The sequence below is a fragment of the Theobroma cacao genome, chromosome 1, assembly GCF_053813885.1.
Source record: "Theobroma cacao isolate CCN51 chromosome 1, ASM5381388v1, whole genome shotgun sequence".
Classification (NCBI taxonomy): Eukaryota; Viridiplantae; Streptophyta; class Magnoliopsida; order Malvales; family Malvaceae; genus Theobroma; species Theobroma cacao.
The window spans coordinates 15,066,002-15,082,308 of NC_142639.1; the positions used below are offsets into that span (position 1 = coordinate 15,066,002).

At 29.7% G+C, this 16,307-nt stretch overlaps 1 protein-coding gene across 1 annotated transcript; it reads left to right on the top strand.

The window, feature by feature from the left end:
* Window positions 1-12,175: 12,175 nt before the first annotated feature.
* LOC18612605 (glutamate receptor 1.2-like) lies at window positions 12,176-15,910 on the top strand. Its single transcript, XM_018117448.2, has 5 exons — window positions 12,176-12,420; window positions 12,993-14,326; window positions 14,616-14,919; window positions 15,044-15,426; window positions 15,545-15,910. Exons 1-5 carry the CDS (start codon window positions 12,240-12,242, stop codon window positions 15,806-15,808), a joined length of 2,466 nt encoding a protein of 821 aa, XP_017972937.2. The 5' UTR covers window positions 12,176-12,239; the 3' UTR covers window positions 15,809-15,910.
* The last annotated feature ends 397 nt before the right edge of the window (window positions 15,911-16,307 follow it).

Genomic DNA, 16,307 nt, shown 5'->3' on the forward strand with positions numbered 1-16,307 from the left:
GAGCTAGCCCACCTAGACCCGATTTAAATATGGACCAAAATTTTTTCAACCCAACCCACCCCATATTTAATGAAATTGGGTCTGCCCAATGGGCCAGACCCATATTGACAAGTCTACTGCCATGGTAGTTGGCTTTTCTCTTTTTTATTTTTTATTTTTTATTGTTTTTTTTGTTTTTTGTATTTCATTCATTATGGGTTTGCGAGTTCAAGGCCAAAATAGCTTTTTAGCCTTTAATCCTAATTAACAAATTATGCTTTAAGCCCAATTAATGAATTGGGTCCTAAGCCCATTAAACTCATCAAGTCCAAAATCAAGTTAAGAGTCTATTTGGCCTAACTTTTTTTAGTTCAAAAATTATTATGAAACTCTTATGAAAAATACTAACTTTTAAAATTAAACTAAAACTGTTTGGTAAGTTATTTGGCAAAACAAATTATATAAGCTCTAATTTTGGTTAAAATTACCATAAAGGGTATTCATTCTATTTTCAATCACTTAATAAACTAAAGTGGAATAAGTCTATTTTGAGTTTATATATAATTTCAAATGTTTAAATTAAAAAAAATCATTAAAAAATGGAACAACTTTCAAAGTTGTATAGTAGTAATAATATTAGATTTTTGGTGAAGATAGCAAACCTTTAAATAGACCCGGAATGCAACTTTGAATTTTGTGGTTTCTTTTTTCATAATTTTTATAAAAATAAAAAAATCTTAGATTTTGCTATTTTGTGACTAGGTGTTCTATTTTTTTTTTCTTTTTTTTTTTTGATAGTCTTTATAGAGAGAGAGGTAGAGGATAAGGAGATCGTGATTTTACGTTAGAAAAGAGTGATTGGCAGAGGAAGAGAAAGGAAAGGGAGATTGATTAAAAGAGAAGGGTACTGCTTGAAAAGCTAGCATGTTTTTAAAAGAAGATACGAGAAAGCTCCTCTCTGGAGCTTTTTTTAAAGTTTTTTTTCTAAAATTTTATTTTTTTAAACAAAAATTATTTTTTTAAGTGTTTTTTAAAAATCTTGTTTGATCTAGCTTTTACTTTTAAGAGATAGATAAACTAAAAAAAAAAAGTCAGACTAAATAAGCATTGAAAAATAAAATTAAAAACAAATAGATAATAAATTAGGTATATTATTTTGAAGGTTTGAAGAGGTCGAAATAAAATAAGTCTATAATAATAATAATACTACTTATTACTACAGAATCCACTGCAATCTAAATGGGATTTATTTTTTAACACTTGGCTTTAAGCTTTTCATGAACTTGTAATTTGTTTTTTTAATTTTTTGATAGTTTTTTTTATTGGACATAATGTTTAAAAAAGTTTTTGAAGTATTCAAAAAAATTTAATAAGTATTTATTCTTTTATTGGGTTTAATTAAGTCTTTGTCATATTGCCATTAGTTAAAATGTCATTTTATCTGTATGTGGCATTAATTGGGAGGATAAAATGTCACACAGTCATGTTATCATGTCATATCATTATCCATTATGACATGTCATCATGTCACGTCAACGTCATATAACGTAAAATAATAAATGACATTTTAATTAAGTCAATTATTAATTATAAGAGCTTATTTGACTTAAAATAAAAATATAAGTGTTTATTTGGTTCAAAATATAAGTAGAATAACTTGATTAAATATGATAAAACAACAAGAGTTTATTTGAATTTTTTTGGAATAATGTAGGGAGTTTTCTTTTTGGATATTATTATTTTTTATTATTTTAGATTAAGGAAAAAATAAATAAAAAAAAAAGAAAAAAAAGGAAAGCAAGAGGGGAAAATGTATAAAAAAAAGGACAAATTAATAAAAGAGAGATTAGGGGAAAAAATCAGAGAAGAGAAAAAATAAGAAAAAAAAAAGAAGAGTGAGAAACGGAGGGAGAGAGGATGAAGATAAAGAGAAAATCAAGAAAAACAGAACGTAGTGTCATTTTCTATGTTTTCATAAATAGTAATTGATTATTAAGTTTGAAATTGCATGCACTCCTTCATGAACTTCATATATATAAATGCATACATTCACACATGCATACATACATACATATATATATATTATAAATTTTATACATTCATACACATGTATGTATATATTATAAATTTTATATCAATATATAGTTATTGATTGTCAAGGGCGGAGGGTAAGCCAACAACACGGGCCCCCCAAAATTTTTAAAAATATTTATTTTTTATATATATTTTATCAATGGCCGCCCAAAATTATTAAAAATTGTTTTTATTATATATTTTTAATGATCCACTTAAAATAAATTTTTTATTTAATAATTACTATAAATAAAAAATAAAACAACTTCACAAACCTACTTAACTTTACTCTAATTTAAATTTCTCCACACCTATTACCCTTTTTCTTTTTTTCTTCTCTTTTGTGTCTTTTTATTTTTATTTCTATTTTCTCCTAACTGACCACTGAAACACACCTTATTCTTCAAAAAAGATTTATGACCTTATCAACTTGAATAAGGAAAGATAAGGACTACTTACCACCATTGTGTAAAATTAAGCAGAGGTAAAGTTTTGTTTTACCTTCTTCTTTCTATTTATATTATTTAACTATTATATGAAATCCTATTATTCACAAAAAGGTGATGCTTCTGCTGCTACTAAACTATTAGCATCATTTGAATTTATTTCATATTACACTTGATGTATGAGATCATCGAAATCACTAATGTTTTTGGTCAAGCATTACAATTATGCTCTCAAGATATTTTAAATGCAATTCATCTTGTTTTTAATACAAAATCATTCCTACAGAAGTTCAGAGATGATGGGTGGTTTTATTTACTTGAGAATGTGAGAAAATTTTGTCAAAAACATGAGATAGAAATTCTTGACATGGGTGCACGATATATCTTAGGCAGAGGTTGATCTCGTCAACCAGATGTAACTGTGGAGCATCATTATCGAGTTTATGTATTCTTAGTGACGATAGATTCCCAGTTACAAGAATTGAATTTGAGATTCAGCGAGTAAGCTGTGAAACTTTTAACTTTAAGCACTGCTTTGGATTCTAACAACAATTATAAATCATTCAATATTGATAATATCTGCAAGTTAGCAGAGAGTTGTTATTCTCAGGATTTAACAGAACAAGAAAGACTTATTTTAAGGTTACAATTGAGGCATTATGAGCTTGATGTAACTACTCATCAAAGTTTTGAAGATATTAAGACATTTTCTGAATTGTGCCAGAGATTAACAGAAATAGAAAAGTAAAAAAATTACTACTTAATTGATAGATTAATTCACCTTATTTTGACTATTCCGATTTCTACAGCAACTATAGAGAGAGAGTCTTTTCAACAATGAAAATTGTGAAAACAAGACCCAAGAACAAAATGGATGATGAGTTTCTTATAGATAATTTAGTTGTTTATATTGAGAAAGATATTGCTAGTCTTTTCAGTACAGAGTTAATAATTCATAACTTTGAATCTAGGAAACATCGTCGAGTACAATTTTCTTAAATAACTATTATAAGTTTTGTTTTTTTTTATTTACATGTTATATAAAATTATTATTTATTATGAATCTTTTGATCGTTGGTTAAGTTCAATATATTGCCCCCCCCCCCCCCCCCCCCCCCCCCCCAAACAAAAATTGGTTAGCTTTGTCCCTGTTGATTGTTACATTCTTCATATATCTTAATTTTTATTTCATTAAAAGTAATGGTCAAGCTAAACTGATATAACAATTGATAATATAGTTTCATTTTTTTATAATTTTGTATAAAAGAAATGTCAAATATTATAAGTTGATTATTGACTTATGGTAATCTCGCTACATACTCTTCGCAAATAAAATTAAAAAATGAGAATGATTGTCTACTTTTGAATATTGTTTGAATTTGCTGTAGAGTATGATGCTATCTACAATGGTTTTCATTTGGCTTAAGAACTGCTAGTAAATATCTTTATAGTTTTAAGTTTTCGAGACAGGAAAAATATGGAGAGTGTAATACCCCTTACAAAAAAAAATTTACTTACTAAATTATGTTATAAAAATGTTTATATTTATTAAGTTATAATTTTTATAAAAATAAATAACTAAAATATTGTTTTATTTTCTTATTTTATATTTGCATATATGATATTGGGTTATTAATAAAAAAATAGAAGAAAGGGTCTGTAGTTTTGTTTGCATCGATTTACATTATCATGTTTATAAGAAAGCAGTTGTTCATTAAAGAAAAGCAATTTTACATATTAGGTTTAAAGGAAAACAGTAAAAGGAAGTTAAAAGCATATTTATATTATCACATTTAAAAGAGAAAAAGTAGTTAGAGAAGTTAATTCAGTTTTATCTCATCAGATTTTAATAAAAGGCAGTCAGAAGAAAAAGAGGAATAAAAAAGACGAAGAAAGGGAAATACATTCAAGGAAGTGTTGAGTAAGGTATAATAAGGTTTTATATTTTTAGAGTTTGGGCACAAAAATCTTAAGTTATTTTGTGTTTCTTCAATTTTCATTCAAATTTGGTACTATTCCAGTGACTTTTCAATGGCATGATGAGTATCAATAGAAAAGTTTCAAAAAAAATTTTCTAATTACTTTTGTAGCATCTTATTTGATTTTGTGGTTAGAGAGATATGAATTTTTTGAAGTTGGCTGAGAAACTTGTTTTTAACAATTTTGAATACCTAACTTTGGGTCATCAGAACTCCATATTTCGATAACGTTTTGAGTTGTTTCTTTGAGTATTTGTAGTATGCGATGTGTTGTTTAATTTGGTGTTAATGGCTCAGTTAGGGGCTTTTTGTATTGAGAGAATCGAAAGATCAAAGTTGATTTATTGATATTAGAAATCTAAAAATCTGAGTATGTTAGTGATAATTTTTAAACTTTGGTCTTATGGAACTTGTGAATTTTATGATTTTTTTCATCGAAACATATTTTAAGGTTATGGTATGATATGAACACTTCAAATTGGTCTTAACAATTCGGGTTAAGAATTACAAGAGCTTAAAGTAAGCTAAATGACCATCTAGATTCTAAAAATTTCAAAATTTAGAAAATTCCTTTCTAATTTTTCCAAAATTAAATTTTAATTGATGTTTGATAAGTTTTGTTGCAAAACTTAATAAATTTTGGATATGTGATTTCTATTGTATTTTACATCCAAAGGTGCATATATATATATATATATATATATATATATAGATTATAAATTTAATTATCATATTAGTAGATTTTGTAAAATATCGAAATTAAGGAAAAAACTTACAAATATGATTTTTATATTAAATTAATATTAGAAATAAAAATCGTTATTGATTTTATGATTTAAGTTTAATTCTCAACCTTATTTGACTTTAATTATTTCTTTGATAAAAAGGAAAAAAATTTGCTTTATTAATTGAAAATGTTCCACAATTTCAATGGAGGTTGCTACACACCCTAAGTGCTTAGGATGGTCAGTGAAAAGTTGTCTTGTTGAATTTATTTGTTAATTGAGTTTTGATTTTTGTATATATTTTCTGTTGTATTAGACAACTAAAAAACTTTCTTGATTTGCTATTTGAAAGTAAACTTGATAAATCAGGTAAGTGACTGATATCCCTTCGGTGTTTTCACATCTTAAAAATTAGACTCAGTGTGAATTTGTTCTTGGTATATGATATTTTATCCTATGGTATGTTAATTTAAATGGGCATGCTAATATATATATATATATATATATATATATATATAAGTAAATATGACCTTTGTTCTAATTTTTGAAATGTGATTTCAGTTTTGTTTTTGGAAGGTGATTTTTGATCAATTTATGCATATATGTTTTTGTGAATACAAATATAAACTATTTAGTACGAAACAAATATGCTTTTGAAGTGCTCAAGATGTGTTTTATGAAAGTGAATATACTGTTTTGTGATATTGGGTAATCAGAAAATAAGTTTTGTTTTGTCTTCTAGTATGGCTATACTCTGAACCTATCAATGAGGGTTAAATGTTGGTTATGTCGACATGTATTTTGTGATTAGAGATTGATTTCCAATCCATACCACTAGTTACAAAATAGTGGAATTTGTGATATTTGTTCAGTGTAACCAATTGTTTCTTCTGATAAACATATGACCCATACCACTGGTCATAGAATAGTGGTATTTGTGATATTTGATTAGTACAGCCAATGGTTACTTCTAACCTACGCCACTGGGGTCAATTGTGATTCTGACTCTAACTCATGCCACTGCGATTAATTGTGGTTTCATTTCTAACTTATGCTATTGGGATTAATTGTGGTTTCATTTCTAACTTATGCCACAAGAATTAAGTGTAGTTATAGCATGTTATAGGAGATCAATAAATCTGCAATTATTGTGAAATCATTTTTACTTTTGTTATCTAAAAATGAAATTTTGTAATAATATGATTTTGAATGAGATTACCCAAAATTCTGTTTTGATACTTATATGAGTATTAGTAATTTTTGTCTAAATATTATGAGCATATTTAATTTGGTTGAAGGGATATTAGTTACTTATTGAATCATTGTACTCATTCCTTTTTTCACAGATTGTGATTTGGTCAATCATGAGGAAAATTTCGAGGAGTGACGTTTTATAATCTAGTATATGAATTTAGAATGCCTTAGGGTTGTTTAAACATTATGAACTTTAAACGATCTTAAATTAGTTATTAAGTCTTTTATCTCACATGTTAGCTTCATAGTGTTGGAAACATAATTTTAAACATTATCGAATTATCTGTTGACAGATTTAGCTTTTATGAATCATTATATTCTTTAGGTTTATCGATCCCTTTTAGTTAATTGTACAAGCTACATGTATTTGAGCCTTGCATGTTTGTAGGATTATATATTGCAGGTGTGCAGCGTCTATTGTGCCTCGGGTCTGAAGTATGACAGATTTAGTGTTATCAGAGCTAGACTCACTCGATTTAACAAACCATAGAAGAAATATCATATACAAGAGCAAATTTACATTGATGCTATTTTTAGAGTGTGAAAATATCGAAAAGATATCAATCACTTAATTAATGAAGTTCATTTTTAAGCAGCAAATTAAAAAATTCTCTTAGTTGCGTACTATAATAGAAAATATATACAAAAAACAAAACTCAATTTATAAATAAATTTGACAAGATGACTTTTGGTTTGCCATCCTAAGCACTTAGGATGTGTAGCAACCTCTATTGAAAGTGACGAACATTCCCAAGTAATAAAACAAATTGTTTTTTTTCCTTTTTATTAAGGAAATAATAAAAGTCAAATAAAGTTGAAAATTAAACTTAAACCATAAAATCAGTAATGATTTTAATTTCTAATGAAATTATAATATTATTTTCATATAAAAATTATATTTGTAAGTTTTTTTCCTTAATTTTAATTTTTTTTACAAAATCTACTAACATGAGAAATAAATTAATAATATATATACCTTTAAATGTAAAAATACAGTAAAAATCACATATTCAAAATTTATGAAGCTTTACAGCAAAATTTATTAAACATTAATTAAAATTTAATTTTGAAAAAATTAAAAAGAAATTTTCTAATTTCTGAAATTTTCAAAATTTAAATGACCATTAGGCCTACTTTGAGTTCTTGTAACTCTTAACTCATATTGTTTCTAGTCATAAACTTAAGACCAATTTGAAGTATTCATATCATACTATAACATTAGAATTTGTTTTGATGAAAATAATCACAAGATTCACAAGTTCTAGAAGCCAAAAGTTTAAAAATTATCATAGACATACCTAAATTTTTAGATTTCCAATATCAATGAACCATCTTTGAGCCTTCGATTCTCTCAACACAAAAGCCTCTAATCGAACCATTGACCCAAGTTAAATAGTACATTTTATACTACAAAAAGCCTAAAAGAAACAACTCAAAACCTTACCGGAATGTGGAGTTCCAATGACCTAAAGTTCGGTCATCAAAACTGTTAAAAACATGTTTCCCAATTAATTTAAAAAATTCATATATCTTTAACCACAAAACCAAATGACATGCTACAAAAAGCATTAGAAGGATCTTTTCGAAATCTTTCCATTGTTATCCATCATGCCACCAAAAAGGCATCAGAACAGTACCATATTTGAATGAAAATTCAAAAAATATAAAATAACTTAAAGACTTTTATGTCCAAACTATGAAAATACAAAACCTCATCATACTTTAATTAGCACTTCCTTGAATGTGTATCCCCTTTCTTTGTCTTTCTTCTTCTTCTCCTTCTTTTGACTATCTTTCTCTTAAGCTTGATGATATAAACTAAAATGCTTTTTCTCTTTTAAATGTGATAATGTTAAATTGCTTTTAACTTCCTCTGACTATTTTTCTTTAAACGTGATAATGTAAAACTAATTTTCTGTAAGTAAATATGACCTCTGTTCTAATTTTTGGAATATGATTTTGATTTTTTTTTAAAGGCATGAAACTATATTAATTTTTTTTTGGAAGGTTATCTTTGATCAATGAATGCATATATGTTTGTGAATACAAACATAAAATATTTAGTATGAAATGAATATGCTATTGATATGCTCGAGATGTGTTTTGCAAGTGAATATATTGTTTTGTGAAATTGAGTAATTAGAAAATATGCTTTATTTTGTCTCCTAGTATGGCTATGCTCTAACCTTGCCAATAAAGGTTAATTGTTGGTCATGTCAACTTATATTTTGTGATTAGAGATTGATTTTCAAATTGCACCACTGATTACAAAATAGTGGTATTTTTGATATCTATTCAGAGCAGCTAATGGTTGCTTTTGATATACTTTGAACCCATGCCACTAGGGTTAATTGTGGTTCTAAGTTTGACCCATATTATTGGGGTTAATTGTGGTTTCATTTCTAACCTATGCCATAGTTGTTAAGTGTGGTTGTAACATATTATATGAGACCAATAAATCTATAGTTATTATGAAATCATATTTACTTTTGTTATCTGAAAATGAAATTTTGTAATAATATGATCTGAATGAGATTCCCAAAAATTTTATTTTGATACCTTTATGAGTATTAGTAATTTTGAGCTAAATGTTTTGAGCATACTTAATTCAATTAAAGGAATGTTAGTTACTTGTTGAGTTGTTATACTAATTCCTTCTTTCACATTTTTTTACAAGTTGTGATTTGATTAACTATGCGGGAAATTTTTGAGAGTGACGTTTCATAATCTAGTATATGAATTTAGATTGCCTTAGGATTGTTTAAACGTTATGAATTTTAAACTATCTTAAATTAGTTATTTAAGCTTTTATCTCGACATATTAGCTTCATAATATTAGAAATTTAATTCTAAACATTGTCGAATTTTGACCATTTGAATTTTACTAAAAGATTTAGCTTTTATGAATCATTATATTCTTCAAGTTTATGACCTTTTTTAGTTAGTTATATGAGATATATGTATTTAAACCTTACATTTCTGTAAGATTATATATTATTGGTATGTGGTGGCTGTTGTGCCTCGAGTCTGGAGCGTGATAGAGAATATACAAAAAGAGCAAGTATTGATTATTCAGTAATCAAGTTTTTTGTGGTTTAAATGATGACTGTTATTAGTTTCAACGATAATAATTTTTTTTTTGAAAAATATATGAAACTTTTATTAAGATAAAGATTTATAAAAATTATTTCGTAAAACGATAATGATGGAATACTACATAAGAGATATAAAATCTCCTTCTTTGTTTGCTCTAAATATAAAAACGGACTCAAACTAGTCCGGTTACGCTGAAGTCAAACAACAAATAATATTCTCACATTGTTCCCTGACTCAAGAAAAAGAGAGCTCCAGAAACAGACCAAGTCATCCCACCACAATCTGAATTGAATCATTCCTGTACAGAAAAAATACCAAAACAAAAATTATTTTGTATTTCACAAGATTCCCTGCCCAACATCAAGCCCCCAAAAACTCATGTCCAACCTACACAAGAAAGCATCGAAAAATACCAAAACAGACACAAGCCAGAAACCATCATCCCACAACATTCCATTTCTAACATCAAGCCTGCAAAAACTCATATCAAACGCACACAAGTCAGCATAAAAAAAAAGAAAAAATGGAAAGTCACAAGGCAGATATCATCATCCAAATCACCCTGGCAGCAAAGCACTCCGCCAATGGAAGACCAGTTTCAATGACAGTTCCGTCCTGATTATACTGTCCAATTATTTTGTTACCGATCATTTCTAAATAGCCTTTCTTTTTCAGTAAAAACCCCTCCTTCCCCCTCATTTCCCCCTATTTCTTAATACATAAGAGATTTCATGTATTCTCCTGAAAAGAACTCATATTCAAGTTTAGTGTTTGACCGTTAAAGGGGTTTTCTTTTTCATGTTTTAATGAAGTGGGTAACTCAATTTGAAGATTCTTTGGTCTTGCCAATTGATTTATTTAATATTACTAGAATCTAAACAGTCTTCATGATTAAGTCTCAATTTTCTACTCAGGAATTTGTACCCTATATTGGTAAAATTTTAGAACAATAGACCTCTTCATCTGGCCAAGAAAAAAGAATGAAAACTTTTCAAAGAAGTTTCAGTGAGGACTTCCTCATGAGAATTGAGACCTAGAAATCGACAAGGAGAAAAGAACTAGAAATCAAAGAGATAATAAATTTGAAAAGTCTGAGCATTTTTGTTTTATTTGATCTTCTAAAGTCCTTTTTACTCATAAACCTTTTCTAAATTGATGATTTAATTATAAAAATGTTTTTCGAGGTTTTGTGAGTTTTAAGCATGGATGAAGTCAATTTGTTTTTTCATTTATGGTGCCGATGTAAAATTATCCATATATTGCTACTATACATAAAATTTAAAACATTTAACAAGTAATTCTATATTAAATTAAATAAATACAACACACTAAAAAAATACAGACAAAAAAAGAAAATATGGAGCAGTAATAAGCTATGTTACGTTGTCCGGGCATTGGATACGGTTCTTCTTTTGGCCAAGTGTGATATGATTAATTCAATAATGAGTATAATAATAGTAAAACAATTAATTAAAATCTAATATTGTGTGCAAAAGTTTTTTGGTACTTACTGAATTGTGAAACATTTATCTTATTTTTAAAATTTGTTCAAATGATTTATATTTTTGTGCACTTAATCTATTTAATGACAACTATCAATTTGTGAATGTTGATTTTCAGTTTAAGTTTTATTTAATTATTTCTAAGGAAGAATTTCACAAAATAAGTGCTTTGCTGCTAAAGGGAAAGATAATTCATTTATGGTGTTAAGACCATTCAAACTCGAAATAAGATATAACGCTTAAATAAGTTTTTAAATTATTTAAAAAATTTTAAATAAATTTTTAATTTTTTATTATATTTAATTAAGTCCATATATTTATATTTTAAGTCAAATAACTTTTATGATTAATGATTGACTAATTATCATTAGTCAATATACCACTTATCATTTTATATCTACAAGATACTAACATTGCGTTGATGTGAAGGATTTATGTTATCATGTCACATCATCATCAATTATAATATATCAACATGTCATATCATTATTAATTATGATATGTTAGTATATCATGTCAGCACTACATGACATAAAATGACAAATGATATTTCGACTAACTCAATAAATAGTCATAAGAATTATTTGGCTCAAAATAAAAATATAAAGACTTAATTAAACATAATAAAAGTATAAGTACCTATTTAAATTTTTTTGAATAGTTTAAGGGTTTTTTAGATATTATGCTAAATATTTTCTTCCTTTCAAATGAAGAAAACTGGGGAAAAGTTATCTAAATTTCCCCTCAAAAATTATTTTATTAAAATTTTGCTTTATATTTCCCACTCTAGCCAATAGCAATAACAAATCAAGAAATTTTAAATTCGTTTCTCCCGTATTTTCCATGAACCAAACAACACGTTAAAGTTTTTGGGAAAACTTCTTAACCCAATGATACTGTCTAGGAAATTTCTTTGCATTTCATGTAGGTTGAAAAATCAGCATTCAGCGGTTCACCAGTCAATTTTTAAGGAAGTCCAATTTTAACATCGACCATTATATATATAAGCATGCAAAGATCATGAAACTGGAGAATTAATCACACAAGAAACTAAAAAGGTCTTGTACTCATATGGAGATGAAGAGGAAGAACCGAATTTTGCTATTATTTGTCATCATCAATTTAACCAGCTGTCTTGGCAAATTGAGTGGCAAACCAGTACTTACTAACAAGACAGAAAATGAAATGGTTAATGAGGTTCATGTTGGAGTCATCCTCGACATGGGGTCGTTGGAGGGAAAAATTCTTCAACGTTGCATTTCCATGGCAATTTCTGATTTTTACAGCGTGCACGATCACTATAAAACAAGGCTAGTTCTCCACACAAGGGACTCCAAAGGAGAAACTCTCAACGCTCTCTCAGCTGGTAATTAGCTTTCTTGACTTAATTACATGGTGCAACATTTATTGTTTTGTCAGTCTGTTTATGATTTTCTTGCATTCAACAGATGACCAATGAGTGCTATACGGATCCCTTCTTTTTTTCTCTTTTGTTTCTGTTGATAATCTTCGCCAACTGTAATATATTTCTTATGTGCAACATGTAATACACCTGCATCTGCATCAAGTTTACTATAATTTCCGCCTTTAATTAATACGCGTAGTCAAACCATGATTGTTTAGTCGTTCTGGTAGACTTTTCTATCTGCTGAGTGACTTGGCCATAGCTTGTGTCCCTTCAGATATGGTGGTTAACTACCGGCCTCTTTTTTTAATTAAAAAATAAGACGATAAAATAGTCTTGAATTTGATAGAATGATAGCGATACAAGTATACAACCATGCATCATATCTGCTCCAAGCCTCCAACTTTATCTGTACGCTGTTAATTAAGAGAGAAATGCATCTGTTACCAATGATTACGTTGACAGGTAGACTTGCACATGTATATTTGCCCAAGCCTTTGTCTATTGCATAATTGCATCATTGCATAATGCAGCTGTTAATCTTTTGGAGCACAACAAAGTAGGAGCGATCCTTGGTGCGCAAACATCAACAGAAGCGAAGGTTTTGGCTGAGTTGGGAAACAAGAATAAGGTCCCAGTGGTTTCTTTTCATCCACCTAATTCCCCATCCTCAATCAACTATCCTTACTTTGTTGAAATCGCACAAGACGAAAGCTCGCAAGTTAAAAGCATTGCTTCCGTAGTTGAAGCCTTCAAGTGGAGGAATGTCATCCTTGTCTATGAGGACAACTACGATTGGAAAGATCTCACTCCCTATATTGTTGACTACTTGCAAGACAAGGAAGTGCACATTGTGCGCAAGACAGCCATTGCCATGGCTTATGAAGATGATCAAATCATTGAAAAGCTTCATGAGCTTATGGCATTGCAAACTTCAGTCTTTGTTGTGCATATGTCACATTCTCTTGTTACTCGTCTGTTCTTGAATGCAAAAAAGATTGGAATGATAAGTGAAGGATATGCTTGGATTTTAACGGCGAATAGCATGAATCTTTTGCACTTCAAAGATTTGTCAGTCTTGGAGTCGATGCAAGGAGTGGTTGGTTTCAAGTACTATGTTCCAGAGTCAGAGAAGCTGCAGAATTTTACCTCACGATGGAGAAGAACATTCTTTGCTGAGGAGCCTAAAATGGAAGCGATTGAGTCAAGTGTATTGGCTATGAGGGCATATGATGTTGCCTGGTGTCTAGCAAAAGCAGCAGAGAGGGCATGGAACAAAATCCCTCTGATCAGAAGTCCTACTCAATTGAACTTGCGGGATTTACATAGCATGAGAACATCTGTTCAAGGTTCAAAATTTCTCAAGGAGATCCTGCATAGTAAGTTCAAGGGTTTAAGCGGTGAATTTCAATTCAGTAAAGGGAAACTAGTCTCGAACACACTTGAGATAGTTAATGTGATAGGAAGAGTGAGGAGAAGAGTCGGATATTGGATTTCTGATGGTAAAATAACAAAACGATTGCACTCCAGCAACGATAGAAGATATTTATTATCATCCTCCAGTGAACATCATTTTGAACCCATTATATGGCCTGGTGGATCTGCATCAATTCCTAGAGGTTGGACAGGGAGTAGGAAAAAACTAAAAATCGGTGTTCTGCAAAATGCTGGATTTCCAGAATTGGTGAAGGTACATCTTGATCCTCAAACCAACATGACAACTGCGACTGGCTTCTGCATAGATGTCTTCAAGGCTGCCCTCGAGGCTTTAGAATATGAAGTAGAGTATGAGTTTATACCATTTATGAAGGACAGTGAAGAAGTCGCCGGAGCTTACAATGATATTATTTACCAGGTCTATCTTCAGGTATGCTCTATTCAAAAATTAACCAACTCTTTGTTAAGTGCTAAAAGCAGAAGCAGTGTTTTGAGATAAGTCTTGTAATAATGTTGTTTTTAATTCTGGAAACTTTACATATACTCTTCTACATATGCACAACACACGAGAACATAACAGAAATTTAATATTCATAGCTGGTTAATTTGTTAAGAGCTTTTTTTTTTTTTTTGGGATTAAGTTGTCCCTTATTTTCATTGTTATCAAATGACAAGTTTCAATGTTCTTATTGTTGAATCCTGCTACTTGGATGAAGCAGAAATATGATGCTGCCGTCGGGGATATAACCATTACGCCAAACAGATCTCTATATGTTGATTTTACATTACCATACACCGATTTAGGCGTGGGGATGATAGCCCCAAAAGACAACAAAAACATATGGATATTTTTGAGGCCACTGACAGCAGATCTTTGGCTATCAATTGCTGGCCTTTTTATCTCCATCGGCTTTGTTGTTTGGCTGATTGAACGCCCTATTAATAAAGAATTCCAAGGCCCGATGTCACATCAAATTGGAATGATATTTTGGTTCTCTTTCTCAACTCTCGTCTTCGCACATAGTAAGTATTATCTCCTTTCAATTCAATTCTATCCGAAAGATAGTTTAAAAGCATTTCCTTCGCAGTAAAATAGCAGAAGAGAAATACAATATGCATTGACAATATTTCTACAAAATTAATACAGGGGAAAAGCTACTAAGCAACCTGTCAAGATTTGTAGTCTCTGTTTGGGTGTTCGTAGTGCTCATATTGACTTCCAGCTACACTGCAACTTTGACATCAATGATGACAGTTAAACAGATTCGACTCAAGTCAGAAAAGAATTACGTAGGATACCAGAACAATTCAATCATACATGGAGTTGTAAGCAATCAGAATTTTGATAATTATAGCCGTCACTTATTTAGTTCACCTAAAGCATACGCTGATGCTTTATCAAAAGGAAGCAAGAGTGGTGGTGTCTCTGCTATCATTGATGAGTTACCGTACCTAAAGATTTTCCTTGCCAAATTTTCCAAGGATTTTTCACTGATTGGGTCCATGACTACCACCAGTGGATTTGGCTTTGTGAGTATACTTTAATTTCTTCAAAATTATTAACATATCTATCCATATACATGAGGCAACGTAAACAAACACCTCAAGTAGAAAGTCTAAACATCTTTGACATGTCAAACATTTACAGGCTTTCCCTCAAGGCTCGCAACTGGCTCGTGACATATCGACGGAAATTGTGAAAATGAGACAAGAAGGGAAGCTTATTATGATGGAAGATGCATGGTTCACAAGTCAAGCAACTTTTACATGGGAAGACAGTTCAGACAGTGTGAGCCCTCTTACCATTGATAGCTTTCGTGGTTTATTCCTCATCAGCGGAACATGCTCCGGTTTAGCCTTATTCATGTTTCTTGTGTTCGTTCTTTACAAGAAATGGCCTACCGTGTGTTAGAGACAAAGCATGCATTGACTGAGCATGCATTAATGTTATCTTTTGTTCTATACTATGTATTTTGCTTCATTGTACTGGTTGTTAAGTATATTATACTAGTTGACATGAGGTGTCATTGTGCATGTTCAGGTTAATATCACTTGTCCTTATTGTAAACAAGTGTTAACCATATGATGCTTGTATATATACTGAGATTTGCTGACTAATGAAGCATCTTCCTCTCCATCCACTGCTCTGTTGTTCTTCTTTCTCTCCACACACAATCAACACCACTGTTTTATCATTTTCTTTTACTTTCATATCACCGTGAAATATATTAGTGTCAGCAACCCAAACTGGGAACAAGTCGAGTTTGTCAAGCAGGTCCTCTTCAGGAAAATATCCAAAATGATTGGAAAAGGTAATGTAATACACCCAGATCAGCAACTTGAGGATGAAAGGAGCGTTTGCTAGCTGCTGAACTCTTCACAAACAACATTAAAAAATGTTGCCTAGAAAT

Bases quoted from the DNA above. Each gene is read 5' to 3' on its own strand.
- LOC18612605 (XM_018117448.2), top strand. From the start codon at position 12,240: ATGGTTAATGAGGTTCATGTTGGAGTCATCCTCGACATGGGGTCGTTG. The intron at 12,421-12,992 runs GTAATTAGCTTT...TGCATAATGCAG, and splicing joins TCTCAACGCTCTCTCAGCTG to CTGTTAATCTTTTGGAGCAC. The intron at 14,327-14,615 runs GTATGCTCTATT...TGGATGAAGCAG, and splicing joins TTTACCAGGTCTATCTTCAG to AAATATGATGCTGCCGTCGG.